The sequence below is a fragment of the Macrosteles quadrilineatus genome, unplaced genomic scaffold (assembly GCF_028750875.1).
Source record: "Macrosteles quadrilineatus isolate MER2022 unplaced genomic scaffold, UCM_ALF_1.0 Scaffold_5__1_contigs__length_97177068, whole genome shotgun sequence".
Classification (NCBI taxonomy): Eukaryota; Metazoa; Arthropoda; class Insecta; order Hemiptera; family Cicadellidae; genus Macrosteles; species Macrosteles quadrilineatus.
The window spans coordinates 38,750,471-38,767,336 of record NW_026542598.1 but is presented as its reverse complement, the minus strand read 5'-3'; the positions used below and the strand labels follow the sequence as shown (position 1 = coordinate 38,767,336).

At 35.1% G+C, this 16,866-nt stretch overlaps 2 protein-coding genes across 2 annotated transcripts in view; both read left to right on the top strand.

The window, feature by feature from the left end:
- The first annotated feature begins 57 nt into the window (after positions 1–57).
- On the top strand, positions 58–6,035 carry LOC128995538 (glutamic acid-rich protein-like). The gene is made up of 2 exons (XM_054420556.1): positions 58–2,221; positions 5,797–6,035. The coding sequence occupies exons 1-2, from the start codon at positions 58–60 to the stop codon at positions 6,033–6,035; spliced, it is 2,403 nt and encodes an 800-aa protein (XP_054276531.1).
- Positions 6,036–9,672: 3,637 nt separating this feature from the next.
- The window catches only part of LOC128993895 (vesicle-fusing ATPase 1-like), a 32,281-nt gene continuing 25,087 nt past the window's right edge, over positions 9,673–16,866 (top strand). The window contains exons 1-8 of the mRNA XM_054417969.1: positions 9,673–9,857; positions 11,104–11,192; positions 12,451–12,675; positions 13,443–13,588; positions 14,275–14,413; positions 15,098–15,240; positions 15,945–16,144; positions 16,628–16,852. Of these exons, the coding sequence (XP_054273944.1) occupies positions 9,846–9,857; positions 11,104–11,192; positions 12,451–12,675; positions 13,443–13,588; positions 14,275–14,413; positions 15,098–15,240; positions 15,945–16,144; positions 16,628–16,852 (1,179 nt within the window). The 5' untranslated portion in view covers positions 9,673–9,845. The remainder of the gene's footprint in view (positions 9,858–11,103; positions 11,193–12,450; positions 12,676–13,442; positions 13,589–14,274; positions 14,414–15,097; positions 15,241–15,944; positions 16,145–16,627; positions 16,853–16,866) is intronic.

The window sequence follows — 16,866 nt, the reverse complement described above, 5'->3', positions numbered from 1 at the left end:
CAATCATTTAGTAAAATTACTTTCAGGAAAAAGGACAATTTTCATAGCTCTTTGATTATGTCAGATATCAATGAAGAGGAAGATGAGTCATCCAAATTTTTAAATAACTCTGATTTGATGGATGATAATAATGGGTGCAGTGCAAAGAAAAAGAAAAGGAAGAAAAAACTGAAAGATAAGGATTATCTGCATAACACACTGAATAGTAGTAAGGATGGTTGCCATGGGGAAGAGGCTGATGCAGGTATGGTTGTTAATGAAGGGGCGGATTTCATTTCAAAAGAGCCACAGTGTTTAACAAGCACCACCCAAAATCTCAACCGGAAGAAAAGAAAAATCAAAGATAAATACCTTTCAAAAGATGTACCACAAAATGAAAGAGAAGGCGACGGAGGTACTAATGAAGTCCATAATGATAATTGTATGGAAAATTCAGATACAACTGATACACCTAGTAAGAAAAAGAAAAAGAAGAAGCATCATACTAAAGAAGAAGATTTACAAACCGAGGCTTTAAACGTAGATAGTGACTTTTTAAGTACACTAAAAGAATCAGAAACTATAATTCCAAAAAAGTTTCATAAGAAGAAAAGAAAACATATGACATCGGATGAAACCAGTCCAAATGTAAATCTCAATGAGAGTTTTCAAAAAGACAAAACCGCTAAAGACCTTTCAAAAGATGATCTACATGAACGTATTCTCACCGAAGGAAGAGAAGTTGACGGAAGTACTAATGAAGTAAATAATGATAATTGTATGGAAAATTCAGATACAACTGATACACCTAGTAAGAAAAAGAAAAAGAAGAAGCATCATACTAAAGAAGAAGATTTACAAACCGGGGCTTTAAACGTAGATGGTGACATTTCAAGTACACTAAAAGATAAAGAAACTATAATTCCAAAACAGTTTCATAAGAAGAAAAGAAAACATACGACATCGGATGAAACTAATCCAAATTTAAATGTCAATGAGGGTTTCCAAAATGACAAAACTGCTACAGACTTTTCAAAAGATGTTCTACATGAATGTATTGTCACTGAAGGAAGAGAAGGAGAAGGAAGAGAAGGAGAAGGAAGAGAAGGTGACGGAAGTACTAATAAAGTCAATAATGGTGCTGTGGAAAATTTAGAGACAGCTGATATACCAAGTAAGAAAAAGAAAAAAAAGAAGCATCATACAAAAGAAGTAGATTCAATCAAAGGAAGGGAAGATGAGAAGAACATTATATTATCTCTGCAAAGCAAGGCTTTAATGGTAGATAAGAAGAAAAGAAAAGATATGAAATTTGATGAAACCAATCCAATTGCAAATCTCAATGATAGTTTCCAAACAGATGAAACTGCTACAGATTTTTTTCAAAATTTACACCCATCCAAAAAACTTAAGAAAAAACATAAATCGTCAAATGAAAATCATTTATCAAAGCCCTCTCTGGAAATTTACAATGGCAATGGTGCAGAAGATAAAAATGAAAACGTCCCAAAGAAAAAAAATAAAACCCATAGTAATAAGCTTAATTGTTACGCAGATATTCCACCTAATGACTGTAGTTTAGAAATGGCAGCTAACAAGCTTTTGGAAAGTAAAAAAGAAGGCCAATGCTCCACGGAAAAACCGGACATTGAAATTTCGGGAACTATCGACAGTAATTCATTAGCAAAGGAACCCAGTAAAAGCAAAGCTATTTCTGAAAAATTGAAAGATAAGAAAAGAGTTGACAAAGCTACATCGAAGAAGAAGGAAAAGAAAGTTAAGAACAACTCTGAAACATTGAAAAGCAAATTACTTAAGGAAACCTTTGGTAAACACAAAAAATCAAAAGATAACCACCTAAAGTCAGCCAAACACAAAAAAGTTGATGATTTACAAAACCAATTGTTGAAACAGGCTTTGGGGCGTTTAGAAAAGCCGGAAAGTATACAAAAGTCAAACAAACCTCAAATGAAGACTGAAGAAAATGTCAATGACCTTAGAAAAAATTTTCTGTCAGAAGCTTTTAGCACCATTAAAGATTCTAAAGAAAAGACTGCAAAACTTAAAGCTAAAGCCAATATTCTTGAAAATAAAACTCTTAAAAAAAGTAAAAGCGAGGATAATAAAACAGAGGTTAAAGTGAAAAATAACCAAAAGAAAAAACGTGAGGTGAAGGAAAATAAAATAGATAAACTGACGGATGTTTTGATCTCAAAAGCATTAGAAAAAGTGTCGAGTTCTGGTGCAAGCCATTCATCCCAAGAAAATATAAATAGTTTAAATGTTAAGAAAGAAAAACCAAAGGACCAAAACCTAAAAAAAACTAAAGAAGATAAACCAAAAATCAAACTTCCAAGTAAAAGACCAGCTCAACACAAAGGTTTAGAGACAAGTGAGGAATATGAAAGAGAGAAAATGAAAAAGGCTATGTTAAGTTCTGCACTGAAGAATTTAGATGTAGGATTAAAAACTTCAAATTTAAAAGTAAGTACCACTAAGAAAAATACATAAGCTCTATCGCAAATTGTATAAGTTAAAATATTTCATCACAAGGGCAGAAAGTGACTCTTTTCAACCCGAGCTCAAGTTTCACGACCAAGGCAAAGCCGAGGTACACCGGATAAATCGATACCTAATTTCAATACATGCGATTGCACGGGTCTGACTTAGGGGAGGTACGAATGAGGCATTTAGTTCAAAATTCCTCCGTGAACAGCGCTGTAGTAAAGAACACTTTGGCAATGAAGGTTAACTAATCGCAAAAATAGTTCTGTTCATAAAATAAAATTATAAATTCCTCAAATTCAATTTTATTATTTTTAATTATAAAATTAAACTATCATAACCTAACCGAACTAACCAAACTTGCTGATAAAGAAAATATAACAAAAGCTTAAAATAATTCTGTTTATTAAATAAAACTAGAAATAGCTCAAATAACATTTTATAATGACTTAATAATAAAATTAAACTATAATAACCTAACCAAACCAACCAAACTTGCTGATAATAAAAAAATCTTGGACAAAAAGTTTAATAATACCAGTGGGATTCGAACCCGGGACCTGCAGTATGTCAGCCCGGCACGCTATCCATTAGACCACCTAGGCTGACGGCTACGGACCGTTTTGTTACGGTAAAGGCGTTCCCTCAGCTAAAAAGAAGCCCACAGCTGTCATCGTAGCCTCTTCTATACCTCCCCTGAGTAAATACCGCGATTGCACACAATGAAAGTTTACTGTGTCAAAGTTAACTTTGTTAACAACAGCTGACTTTTACTCTTCTGATTGATTGATTTGATTGATTTGATTTGATTTGATTTGATACTCCCTAGGACGTAAAAGAGCTCATTTAAATTTTGATATTGACTGTATATAATAAATGCATTCTCCGGGTATATTTTTTTAAATAATTTTTCTCATTCACTAGTAGTTTTCTGTTTTCTCCTCTCAGCCAATTTAGTTAGCCTATTTCCCTATTTGGCATGTATACTATTATGTGTCACATTTAATAAGAGTCTATATAATTTTCTTATCTAGTCTTTTAACAGAATGAGACACAAAATCACCCAATAAACAGTCATTAGGCAATAAACTATCAATTTTACCTATTTTGTTTCTATATGTCCTGATACAATCTACTGTATTTGTAATTAGAGACACTAACTTGGACGTTGGATGTATTGGACTGTATGGACTAGAAGTTGATATGGATAGAAGTAGAAGATGATTGTAAATATTTTTGTTTTGTCAATTGCAACCAATCTTTGTTATTTGTTTCATTATATATGCTACCTTATATATGCATTATGTATCTTCATTGTATAAATTTGGTCTTTTTTAATTAATGATGAAATAATATTGCAAAATATTTTCTTAGTTCATGATATTTCTTTGCAAATTTTATTCACTGGGAAGACCCCAAAGCTCCATTAATTGTAGCTTCAATGCTCATTTATTTGTAATAGCTCCGAAGGATTTTAATTCTTGTTGAGCTGATAACTTAACTGAAATAATGCCATATTTACGGAGATAAACTTATTTCTTCAGGTCCAACAATTTTTTAAAAACGTCTGACAGCTCCCCAATATTATTCAAATCATTCACTCAAGGCTGACCGTAGCCAAAAACGTTGTAAGGTCTAATGAGCAGGTTGGAGGGGCCAAAGTTTTACGTGTGTATGCCTTGTTTTCTCGAGAATAACTTACTTAAATTATGATCTCTGTAAATTTAAGCTGATAAATTTGATTAAGTAAAAGTCTTGCCAAAGGATCGGAGCTATCCACGTTCGTTATGTGTGCATTTAACTGACTTGCAATCTTTTTACTGTAATAAGTTATACATGTAGTTTTACATATAGTTGTACACCTACCTATTGGTATAGTTGAATTTTGAAAATAGGCCTAATCTTTTGTATGCAATTTTGTGCATGTATCTTTATATATTTTAATCAGGACTTTGTTAGCTATTTTTCTGTTTTTTGTTGGGTTTGTTGTTATTTTTACAAGTGCAAATGTAAAATAGATATACAAATCTAGGAAGTGTATATATTTTCCATGAAAAAATGTTGCTGTACATATTTTAGTGTTAATAAGTACAAAGCTAAAAGTAAGGGTTGACTAAAATATCAGTTTAGATTGATATCTTACAAAATGTTTTTTATTCTTAACTGTGTACATTTATTTTTTATCACAAATCATACTTAGTGTTCTGATTATTATATTGATAATAATAAATTGTAAACCTGTTTTCCAAGTATATTCATTTTACCGTTTTTTACAGTAAACTCAATTAAATTGAAAAGAACAACTACATATGCTATAAAAATTAATACGAAAGAGATCATTGTAATGACTCAAAATTTACAATGTTAACATATTATATTAATTGCACACATTCTACATTCCCTATAACTATTGAAGGAATACCGTATATGAAAAGATAAATTAACATTTTATGGGTTGACGATCAGGGCCATCCCTAGGGTTGGCGGCGCCCGGAGCAAACGTGGTCATGGCGCCCCCTCCCCCCCAGTAATAGTCGCATTTGAATATCTTAATAGTATGTATTTTAATAATACAAATAGCCGCTGCGCAGCGCCCCCTCAGTCACAGCGACCAGGGCAGGTTGCCCCCCCCCCTTCGGAAGGCCCTGTTGAAGATCACACGAGGTTGCAATAGTTTTTTAACCTCAACTTTTACAGCAATGGAGGTACACTTTTGTTTACAGTTAAAAGTACCAACGTATAACATACTAAATTTAAATCTAAATTGGTCAAGCTTATTTAAATCAGAATTTTTGTTTATTTTATGGAAAAATCACATAATTTTCAATAACTTTTGAACCTTTTTTTACAGCAATTGGGTTGTACCATAGTGTTAAGAGTTTTAAAAGGGCTGTAACATACAAAATTTTAACAAAAACCATTCAGGCTGTTTTTTTCTAAATTGGGTTTTAGGAGAAAATCACCACAAGCCTAAAAAATCTAAATGTCAAAAAATAAAACACCTGAAGATACCATGGATTTGTACCCAATTACGAAATTTCATCAAAATCTGTAAACGGAAATATCCACTCAAACTCGTAATTTATGATGAAAACAATACTTTCCCCATGTACCTACTATGAATAGGAGGAGAAAGCAACAATTAGAAAAGTTTCTTTGTGTTCAAGTTTTGACTTAATTTACATTTTGTCTATGGCATTCTTTGTGCAAATATGATCTAAAATACAGGGTGGTCATAAATTATTGTACACATTCTAAGACAAAATAAATAAATAACCAAGCAACTTGGAAACATGGGAATTGTTTCATTAGGCCGGCCAGACACAGAACCAGGCAAGGCGGGGCGCGACAGGGCATTTTGCCCCGGGGCGTCTTGTGCGACGGGAATTGCACGGGCGCTTATGGAGCTCCACACACAGGACCGGGCGAGGCAGGGCACGTCGAAAAGACGCCCCCGGGCGCCCTCAGGGCAAAATGCGAAGGTCTCCAAAATTATGCCCCGAGGCAAGTCGCTGCCGGGCAGAACTTTCTGCGCATGCGCGGTCATGTGATTTATTCCCTTAAAGGCTAATTTTGATAAGGATTATTTTACAACTGATAAAATTTACATACAAGACTGTAATAATTTATACGACCAAAGATTACACCCTTTGATAAGACTATACAGTGATGATATTACTACAGTGGTTGAATAACTAATAATTTATCTTGGTATTGATAACTGAGGAAAGAGAGGGCCAACGTTCATATCTTAAGGGTTTCAAAAACCACTCCTCTGTGGGAGGTATGACTTTGAATTTTGTTTTCTATTCTGCTCCCAAGTATAAAGTCAAATTTAAAAGTTGGCTAAATCGGCTTAAGGCTCAGAAATAAAAAAAATCCTATATTAATTTTCAGGTTTATGGGGGCTAAACTTTTTACTTGACGTGCCCTGCCTCATTCTGTGTGTGACAGCAACAAGACGGGGCCTAAGTCAGGCGTCTCGTCGTGCCCTGTCGCGCCCCGACTCGCCTGGTTCTGTGTGTGGCCGGCCTTAAATAGCATATTTAAAACAGTTTTATACAGTAACTGCAAAAAAATAATGATACAAATTTCATTAATTAAAAAAATTGGTTGAAATAGGGTAGTTATTTGTGTAACTAGTGGGCAAAGGCCTTTTGCACACATTATATTTTTCCTACAGTCACTATAAAGCATATAAATAATTAGCAGGGTGTCCACATTCTGGAAAGTCAGGGATAGTCATGGAAAGTCATGGAAAACAATTTTGGTCAGGGAAATAGGCAAGAAGTCATGGAAATTTCCAATTATGGATGGATTTGAGGGGACCATTCAATGCTCTAGTCAGCTGTAACCCGGACTGTTGTAGCATTTTTCAGGATTTCTCAAAAATGTTCGACAATTCAATTTATTACAGTTGTATTATTTTATGAGTTTTCGGTTTGTTTTAGTTTATTGTTGTACCTATTGTACTCCATTGTTATCTGTTATTACATATTTCAGTATTTTCTGCAAAATAACATGTCCAGGCAGTATTATTTGTGTGTGTATGTTATATTATAATTTGCGTGTAAAGTTCGTGAGTCATGGAAATCAATGGTAAATGGTCATGGAAAGTCATGGAAATTAATGACAAATTTTTTGTGGACACCCTGATTAGTCTTTCAAACACTATACATTTTCTTGTTTATTAAGATCGTAGGAATGTTTTAAAAACGTTTAAAAGAAAAGCCCAGAAAGTTCAGAAATACCGAAACTATAAACACAAAATGACAGGTTAAATCGTAGTTATAATAGTCAATCGGCTGGCAGTTACCCCAAGTTAACTCAACTTTGGCCAGCAAGAGCCCATATTTTAGTAGTGTCAAGATCTACAACTCACTACCAAGGAACATTATCCAAGAGCAAAATTTCAATAAATTTAAGAAGATGTTAAAAGAATATTTATGTGAAGCGGCCTATTTTAAAGTAGAAGATTTGTTCAATTAGGCCTATTATTGTTTTTCTACCCATTTGACGACCACGTCGCAGGAGCGATGCTAGTGGGACATCATCAAGTAAGTAAGTAAGTAAGTAAGCTGCTCATAGTATTATTATCTTTAAGTGTTGCCAACCTATTTCCAAGCGTACACGGATTTGGTGCATAATAGAACCACGCTGTTTTTTGTGTTGTTTCGTTGGAATCCTGATGTGCGGCAAAGTATAAACCGTACGACAAAGTATAAACCATACGGCAAAGTATAAATATGCAGCAATTAGCAGCTTTCTGTACTATAAACAGTACAAGGAAGCCAACTTTGTCGGGTGACTGTAGGAAATAGTTATTTGTGTAACTAGTGGTGAAAGTGGCACTTTGCTGCACACGAGAGCAATGTTTAGGAAAAAGTATTTAAAAATCACCTAAACTGTGAGTGTAGGTTATGTTTTCTTCTCAATGACTTAAGTGTGACAGAAGTGTGTGCAAGAAAAAGCAAAGTGCGTTCTTTGGTTTATAAAATGGTTTATATGTTACCTGTTACCTTTGGGTCAAACGATCCATGTTGTAGTTAGCATCAACTACTACAGCTGTTTCATGCCGCTGGGGCACATCTTCATGTTCTTTGGTTTCATGAAATCAGATCTGTAAAAACTCAAAAACTGTTTGAAAAAGGCTTTTTTTAGAGTATGACCGTTAGTCTCCAATATAACAATTCTATAAAATGGTGGTACAAGCAGTTTGAACGAATGGGAAGTGTCCAAAATATAGATAGTCTAAAATGTCCTCATCTGCTCAGAAGAAAACATAACTACTTACAATAACAGTTTAGGTGATTTTACAAACTTTTTATAACTACTTTTTATAATGACTGCATTGAAATGTTTATAATTATTAATTTGTTGTTACCCTTGTTCCTTTGTTTCCAAGTTGCTTGGTTATTTATTTATTTGTTTAATCTTAAAATGTGTACAATCATGTATGACCACCCTATATCAATAGTTAAGTGAGAATCTAGAGCACCTATACAAGTTTAGCTGCTGGTGAGATCTCTCGTGCGGCGAACAAGGCCGCTAGGATTGTTTCTTCTCTTAGCCGATTGATGGCCAATGTCAGAGGCCCTGGGTCCAGTCGCGAAAGGCTGTTGATGCCTTTGGTCCAGTCCGTACTCTTGTACGGCGTGGAGCGGAGGTGTGGGCAGACGTTCTCAATAAGGAGGTACATAGGATGCGGCTCGCCCGAGTGCAGCGTCAGGCAGCACATTCAGGAGTCTAACACCACAGGCTGCTGGTCACATGTATGCATAAAAGCATTTTCCCTCCTCTCCCTTAAAAAAAAAAACAAACAAGCACATACAATGTTTACAATAAACCCATGGGCAAAGGGGTTGTCTCTGTCTCACAGTTTGTTTGGATACTGATGTCATACAACCAAGCCAATCGGTTTATTTTAGATAATATAGTATGCCCCAATCTCTACGGACAAAGGGCTTCGGCTTTGAAGCAACCCCTCTTCCAATCAGAGCTTGGGGCGGTCGGTATTGACGTCTTACATTCGGAACCTTCTTACAACGGAGGATCTTGTCATTGCTTCCTCTCATTCATCCTGCTAACTTCCACCCAAGAAACACAACTTGTATACTGGGCCTCTATCACAGACAGGTGAATTCTATAAAGTCATGTCCGGGCACTTTCAAAGTAATACAAATATCACAATTGTTGCCTCGATTGTCCCAGGAAATCCCTCTGCCTTCTCATTTCACTGCACTAAAATCAAATATAGAGGCTACAATTGAAAAATTGACGGAGGGAAGTGAAGTACTCCGGTATTTTAATTTTTTTTTTGTTTTAGCATTTTAGACTGGGCTTTTTCTACGAACACTTGACTTGAGAATTTCAACAACTGTAAATTTATTTGGATGATAAACAAAGTCATGATAAATAGAAACACGTGATTATTGATTATGCAAATAAATTCATTATCAAGGATGGTATACACTAAACTATAGATAAAACCATAGATAAAACATACTCCCTTAGATAAAACATACTCCCTTAGACTAAACTTAGCCGCTTCATCTAGATAAACACAGTTTTTAATTTCTTATAGTATTGCATTTGATTTGTAATTTGTAATTTAACGTTCTATGACTCAGTTCTGACTTCTGCCACACAGCTGCATTGCGGGTTTGCGTTTCTGTTTGCATCGTCTGTTCCTCTTGGTAATGATTACAGTAGGAGCAGACTTCAGTGGCTCAGACTTCGTAAATATTACCGTCTTTGCTTAATTATTGTTAAAAATCCTGTGTATTTAACGTAAAGTTTTATGAGGAAGTTGTAAATACTGATTTACAACTTAATTTTTTCCACTTTGTTTTTGGAAGACGATGTCAGTCATGGTAAGTGTAATTTCTTCAAATCATGGAAGGGTGAATCATGTTTATTGATTAGTCAAGCAAGAGTGTAATGTATTCGAAGTCTAATAAATTTAAAATAAATCCGTAACAATTGACCTAAATACTTAGTTTGTTCTCATGGTTAAGTGGTTATTTAGTAAGTTCCTTCTAATATACAGTAAAACTAAGCTTAGGCCTACTACAAGTTACTAATATTAAAGTAGGCCTGGCAACATTGAACTGTTGTGAAACTTAAAGCTGATGTCATAAAAATTAATCGGTCAATGAGTTTTTTTTTGCTAATCCAGGTCCTTACTCAACATACTGATAACAACCATTGAAAACCAATATTTAACTTACCGATAGGCAGCCTAACTTGCATCAACTGAAATATTTGAATTGATATTTATTTTTGAATTACAATTTCATCTGATAAAACTTGAATTAAGTATATTAGATTACCTATCGTTACTGTTTTTGAGTGATTTAGAAACAGCTGATAACAACCGATACTTTGATAATAACGATATTTACAATCAAACAAAATAATCGATATATTGATAGTTTTAATCGAAAATTTCAATCGAATGAATGTGTGGCTTAAACTTAAGTGCAGCCTTGATTGCACCTCAGCAAAGATGGCCCCTGTAAAGCTTTAAACTCATTAATTAGACCTAAGTTACCCTTATATCAAAGCCATTATGTAGGCCTACCTAGTGGTTTTTCATTCTAGGTTTTTTGAGTAAACATATTTCTTCTCTAGGCCAGAGGAAAAAGAATTCAAACAGGATCCATACCTCATTATTTTTTGTGGATATGACAAGGATAGAACCTGTCATTCTCGTCTCACATTTCGAAACATTAACCACCAGGCTAGCAATACTTAGCTGCCTAAACTGTTTCGAGTTAGCTCATACCACAGAGAAGTCAGATAAAGAGGAAACATTTATGTCGTCTCTAGCACCAGTCGCTTGTGTCTAGTGCAAATTCTATTGGTCGTCCCCTTCCGCTCTCTGCTCCCCTCTCACCATCACATACTACAGCACTCACGGTGTAGGAAGAGCATGTGCTACAACTGCTGTTGTGAACAATAGCCATTCAGGCTCTTCCTTGCTCGATACTAGTATATTTCCGCCCCACCATTCCAGAGCTAAAAGTGCACAGTTCCATTTAAGCACGTTTGCTCTGTATTTTACTTCTCTGTGCTCTTGTCCAATCATGGAAATGTTATTTGTGTAATTTTTTATAGCGCATGAAAGCAGGAAGGTGTCCTACTGATGAGCTTACTCGCACCAACTGCGCCGTTGCTAGCAAAGATGACTTCCCTGATGATGTTCAGTAAGTTTATATAGACCCTAGCCTATAGGGCCTATTAAAAAAATAAATAGTCATTTTACATTACCTAAGCTGGTAGGCCTTATTAGTTTTCAAGAAATCCCTTAATTCAGGGTATTAAGTTACCTATAAGATACGTTACAAGAAAATAATTAATTGTTTATTCAACTTTGCAATTTATGCGAATAAGATTTGTAAAATGCCTTGTAATTTTTGTTCTGCTGACTTCAATTATGACTTTAAGAGTATTTGAAACACTAATGTCAGTGATTAGTACCTATTGTTTTTTTTTCTATATTTGGTTTTGGTAGCTTAATTGTTTTTTAAGCTTTCAGAAAACAAACTCAGTTTAAACTGCATACAATTTTAAGATTCTCAGACCAATCTTTCAATTAACGATTCTCATGCTTTAGGCTCTAGAGGTATTTTTTGTCATTGGTTTTAAAAGAGAAAGTTTAACAACAACAATTAAATACTTTAAGTTTAATATATTTATATATTAGTAAGTTTATATAGGCCTATTAGTAATTTAAGTATTTAAGCTTACCTTTTAACTCGCTTGGCATTAAAATGTAATGTGACCTTATTGTCTGTTTATAAGTCAAGTCCCTGAACACCAATTTTCTCATACAAGCTAGCTGAACCTTAATTCTATTGAATTACAGTAGAGCTCCAATTATCCAAAATCGCGTACAGAAAGAATTTTGAAGGCTTTAAACCACAGCAATATAAGAATAAATTATTAAAGAAGGCAAAAGCCATGATAGCGGCTAAATCCACACCCTACCCCGCAGTCCTGTAGACATGATCACCGTCTCTCGAGGTCATGGATGCATTGTTATCGTTTTCTGCAATTGCGGCAAAATATTAATGATCTTCTGCGGTCTTGTAGACATCATCTTTGTCTCCCACGGTCTTGGAAAATCACCCTCCGCGATAGAGTGAATTTTTCAATCCCGACATCCGTAGGCCTACTGATGCGTTCCGCGATCGCAATAGTAAAGGCCTGGCTTGACTCGGCCTATTTCCTGTATGATACCCCAAATTTTGTATAAATCCAATCATCCGGATTTTTGACTTTCAGAATGTTGTATGTTCCCAATTTATTAGTATAATTGAAATTCAACTGCACCTTTTTTATTTGTTTTAGAAATTAGTAGAATAAAACATATTTTTGGAGGTGGTATTTCAGTTGACATAAAATGTCTTAGTAATTAAGTGAAGTAAAATACATGTTAGTAAATGCAATCAAACATTACAGACACATCGAAGTCAGCACTGGCCCGGGACAGCACTTTGTCTTCTCTGTCAAATACCACCCGGAGATCCCTCGGGGTCAAATTGGGTTCAGTCTGCCGCAACGTAAGTGGGCTACGTTGTCTCTGGGCCAGGACATTGACGTCAAGCCTTACCACTTCAACCCAACGTCTAGCTCAGAGTGCCTCTGCACCATCACTCTCGAGGCTGACTTTCTGCAAAAGAAATCGTAAGTTAAAGTCGATTAAAAAGGTCACAATTGCGCATAAAGTTGGGTTATCCTAGACGCAGACTGCGAGGAAGCCATTTTCCAGTCCAGTAGTCTGCTCCACTTCTATAGAAAAATATTACCTTTAATTTACTAAGACAAGAGGAGATCGGACTCTGCTCTCTGCTTTCATGCCTAGGAAAATCCAGCTTTAGGCGCAAAGAATAATCAGTGGAGGCCTTAGAGATTGCGGGGCCCAAGGCAAAGTTCAAAAGGGCGGAGCTCTTAATACATGAAATACCGCTGTGCGGGGCCCCAGGCACTGCCTTGTTCGCCTATATGTAGGGCCGCCTCTGAGAATAATGTTGCTTGGAGACTGACACTTTCACTATAAAGTACCAGATGACCTCAATTAGATGACAGAGGTGTGTTGTACTCAGGAGCGCATTGAGTTCCTTTTTCCTGTTTAGGCTCAGTGTGTCCTGAGTACTCATAGTAGGCCCTACTCGTTGCAAGGAAGACTGTTATTGCTGGTTCTGACATTACACACTCATTTGTTTTAGTCTCCCAACTTATTGGAAATTATTGATTAAGTATGAATCATAGTGTTGTATTTTTATCATTTAATATAATTTTCCTGGAAACCAAGATGAGTATAATAAAAAAAATCCATTAAATGACCTCTAGACATAGAGTTCTGACTGGATTTCTGTATCCTCTGTCCTCATTGATATTAACCCTTGATTCAGTCATTATTTAAATTTCCGTAACATTTACGTTGGTTCCAGATCCACCACTGAGCCGTACGACACTGACATGATGGCCAAGGAATTTATCATGCAGTTTTCCGGCCAAGCATTCACTGTTGGCCAACTCCTGGCTTTCCAGTTTCTGGAGAAAAAGATGTTGAGCCTTTACGTGAAAAGTTTGGAAGGTATGTACACATTAGATCTAAAACTAATGAGCTACCAACAGTACTTCATTACGCATTCTAACAATATGATAATGATAAAAAATATAGAACAATTAGTGAGTGTATGTTTGAGAGTTTTAGTAATGTTGTACCACGATTCAATATATTTCTTATGAATAAATCCATAACAAACTTAAGGTAAAGACAATTTGCTTGGTTCTGTCCGGCTTATGTAGCCTTTAGGCTGTTTTGTTATTTGTGTCTTTTTGTTTAACAAATTTCAAAACCATTTTAAACAAACAACAATGTAACCAATATAACACACATAAGAATTTATAGAAAATGTGATATAAAGCTTACTACACTAGTCAATGATAATGGGTGTATTACTATGTGGCAAAGTATTTTTCCTACAGTCACCCCACAAAGTTGGCTTCCTTGTACTGTTTATAGTACAGAAAGCTGCTAATTGCTGCACATTCCGCACGAGCCGCAGGCGAGTGCGTAAACATTGCTCTCGTGTGCAGCAAAGTGCCACTTTCACCACTAGTTACACAAATAACTATAGTTTGCTCGCCTTATGCTCTTAAGTTTGTTATTTAAAGACTTCTAATCCTTAATTTCACAATTGTTACTTAAAATTATCCATTCGTTCCAAGTTAATAATAATTTTATTTCCATTTTTGATTTTTGTTTTAATATTTCAGCTGTTGACATAAGTGCCATAAAAAACGGACAGGATGCTAAACCTCGAAAGACAAGAATGGGACGGTGCTTGGGGGACACCATGATTCAGTTTGAAAAAGCAGAGAACTCCTCCCTCAATCTGGTTGGAAAAGCCAAAGGGTATGTGTTAATATGTATCAATTAAACTAATTGAATTAAATAATGAATTATAAACAAGATATTTTTTTAAAAAGCCCACAATGGACAACTAGGAATTCAAACATGCTGGTTTAATTTAATGCTGGTTATATAAGACCAACAGTATGTTTAGAATTTAAAAAATGTTTTTTTTCCGTACACTTTAGAATGTACTAGGCCTATGCAACTAAGTTTTGATGTGAAAAAAAAAAACTTTCAGTGATTGTAAGCGTTTATCAGTTTACTTCTTTATCTCTAAATAACTCTTTGTTGATAGGGCTCATTCTATTCAGTCCAACCAAAATCGTAGTTGTTTCAGTTTGATTGTAACGAGATACAAATTTTGGATGTTTACGGCACAATCTGTTAGGAGTCTTTAATTGGCAGCTCAGCCAATAAGTTAATCATCAATGCATTAACTGCTTGGTATTGTTATTTACTTGTAAATTATTGTTAAACAACAGATTATGTATTTAAAATCGATAAAACTGTTTTCATAACTATGAGTAAGTTTATGGTAAAAAGTGATTTAATATAACTGTACAATTTTGATTTTGTACAGGTAGCATATGAGGATATAGACTCGTATTTAAAAAAGTGACAAGAATGTAAATTTATATTTGCCCGGTAAAATCGTAAAAACTTAATTTTTGTGACTTTTCACAGGAAAGTTGTCCGTCAGTCAATCATAAACCCTGATTGGGACTTCAAGAGTATGGGAATCGGTGGACTGGACAATGAGTTCAACGCTATCTTCCGAAGAGCCTTCGCGTCTCGAGTATTCCCACAAGAAATCGTGGAGCAGTTAGGTGTTTGTCATTTTCTGAAAATATTTTAGACCTAGCGAGTGATTTGGAATATGTTAAAATGTATAATAGTTATAGTAATTTATTCCTGATTAGCATTTAAGTTGTGCGTTTGCATTTGCTAATTATGAGATAAATATAAACATTTTTTAGTTTTTAATCTTTTTAGATTTTATTATTTTTTTTTAAATGTTTATCGTTTTTACTAATATAAAGTTCTGTCTTTAAAACCAGGAAATGCAGTTACTACAGTAGATTTGCCTTGCGTAAGATCGAAACTTGTGATTATTGTCGGTACCGAACTAGAAACTTTGCTTTTAAAAGGCAGTTTGCAAATGTTGAACTGTTATACATGTTGTGAAAAAAGACTATGCACAAACAAATGACTAACTTTGTGAGTTATGTACATTTTCTGCAAGGACTAGTTCAACAGTAAGTTGGACATTTTTGTTGTTCCATTTTGATAAGCCGATCCCGAATCAAGTGGAATAAAGAACTTTGTGACTTAAATACATCTATTTTTAATATCTAGATTTTATAACATGACGACTTAAAATTATATACATTTCATTTTAATCCAAAAATAGTTCTATCGTTTTTTAATCACTTTTAATACTTTGAATCAAACTTGTATAATGTTATCAATTATTTAACTGTATGCGAGAATAATACTTTCACCGTGATATAATTCAGATGTTTATTTTCAGGCTGCAAGCACGTCAAGGGCATTTTGTTGTTCGGTCCGCCTGGCACTGGTAAAACCCTGATGGCACGGCAGATTGGAAAAATGTTGAACGCCAGAGAACCTAAAATAGTCAACGGGCCACAGATTCTAGACAAATACGTTGGTGAATCTGAAGCAAACGTTCGTAGACTTTTCGCTGATGCTGAAGAAGAAGAAAAGAGGGTAACTATGATTTTACAATTTCATCAAAGCCTTTATGAATGGATCTGACATTTTTTTCAGTTTTAAATTGTAGCAGATTTATTTATTTATTTTGTACACAAGTGCTTATGTAGTTTGGGTTAAGTCTTATAATGAACAGAGAAAAAGTATTTTTGTAGGATTTTATGCTCTATTGATTTTACTATATTACACAAGTTAGTAAAAACTAAAATAGGCACTATTTAGTTTTCATTTGAACTTGGACATTTTTGACATGGACTCAGAGAGGGATATTTTCAGTTTACATCTTTAGCCGCACTAAGCTAAAGATTGCGGCCATCTACGGTTCTCAAGCGGCAATGACATACTTTACGCTCTTAATACACAAATAGCTATTGTGTTGAAGTGGACTCATACAGGTAAGCTTGTTATCCTGACAAATGACCTTCACCTACATCCTTGTACACTATGTTATCTCTTATCAACAACTGGCTAACTTCGCAGCTGGGTCCTAACAGCGGGCTGCACATCATCATCTTCGATGAGATAGACGCCATCTGCAAGGCGAGAGGTTCGTCAGGCGGCAGCACCGGCGTGCACGACACCGTGGTCAACCAGCTGTTGTCCAAAATAGACGGTGTGGAACAACTGAACAACATCCTCGTGATCGGGATGACCAACCGACGTGACATGATTGATGAGGCTCTGATGCGACCCGGCAGACTGGAGGTGAGATTGGATTT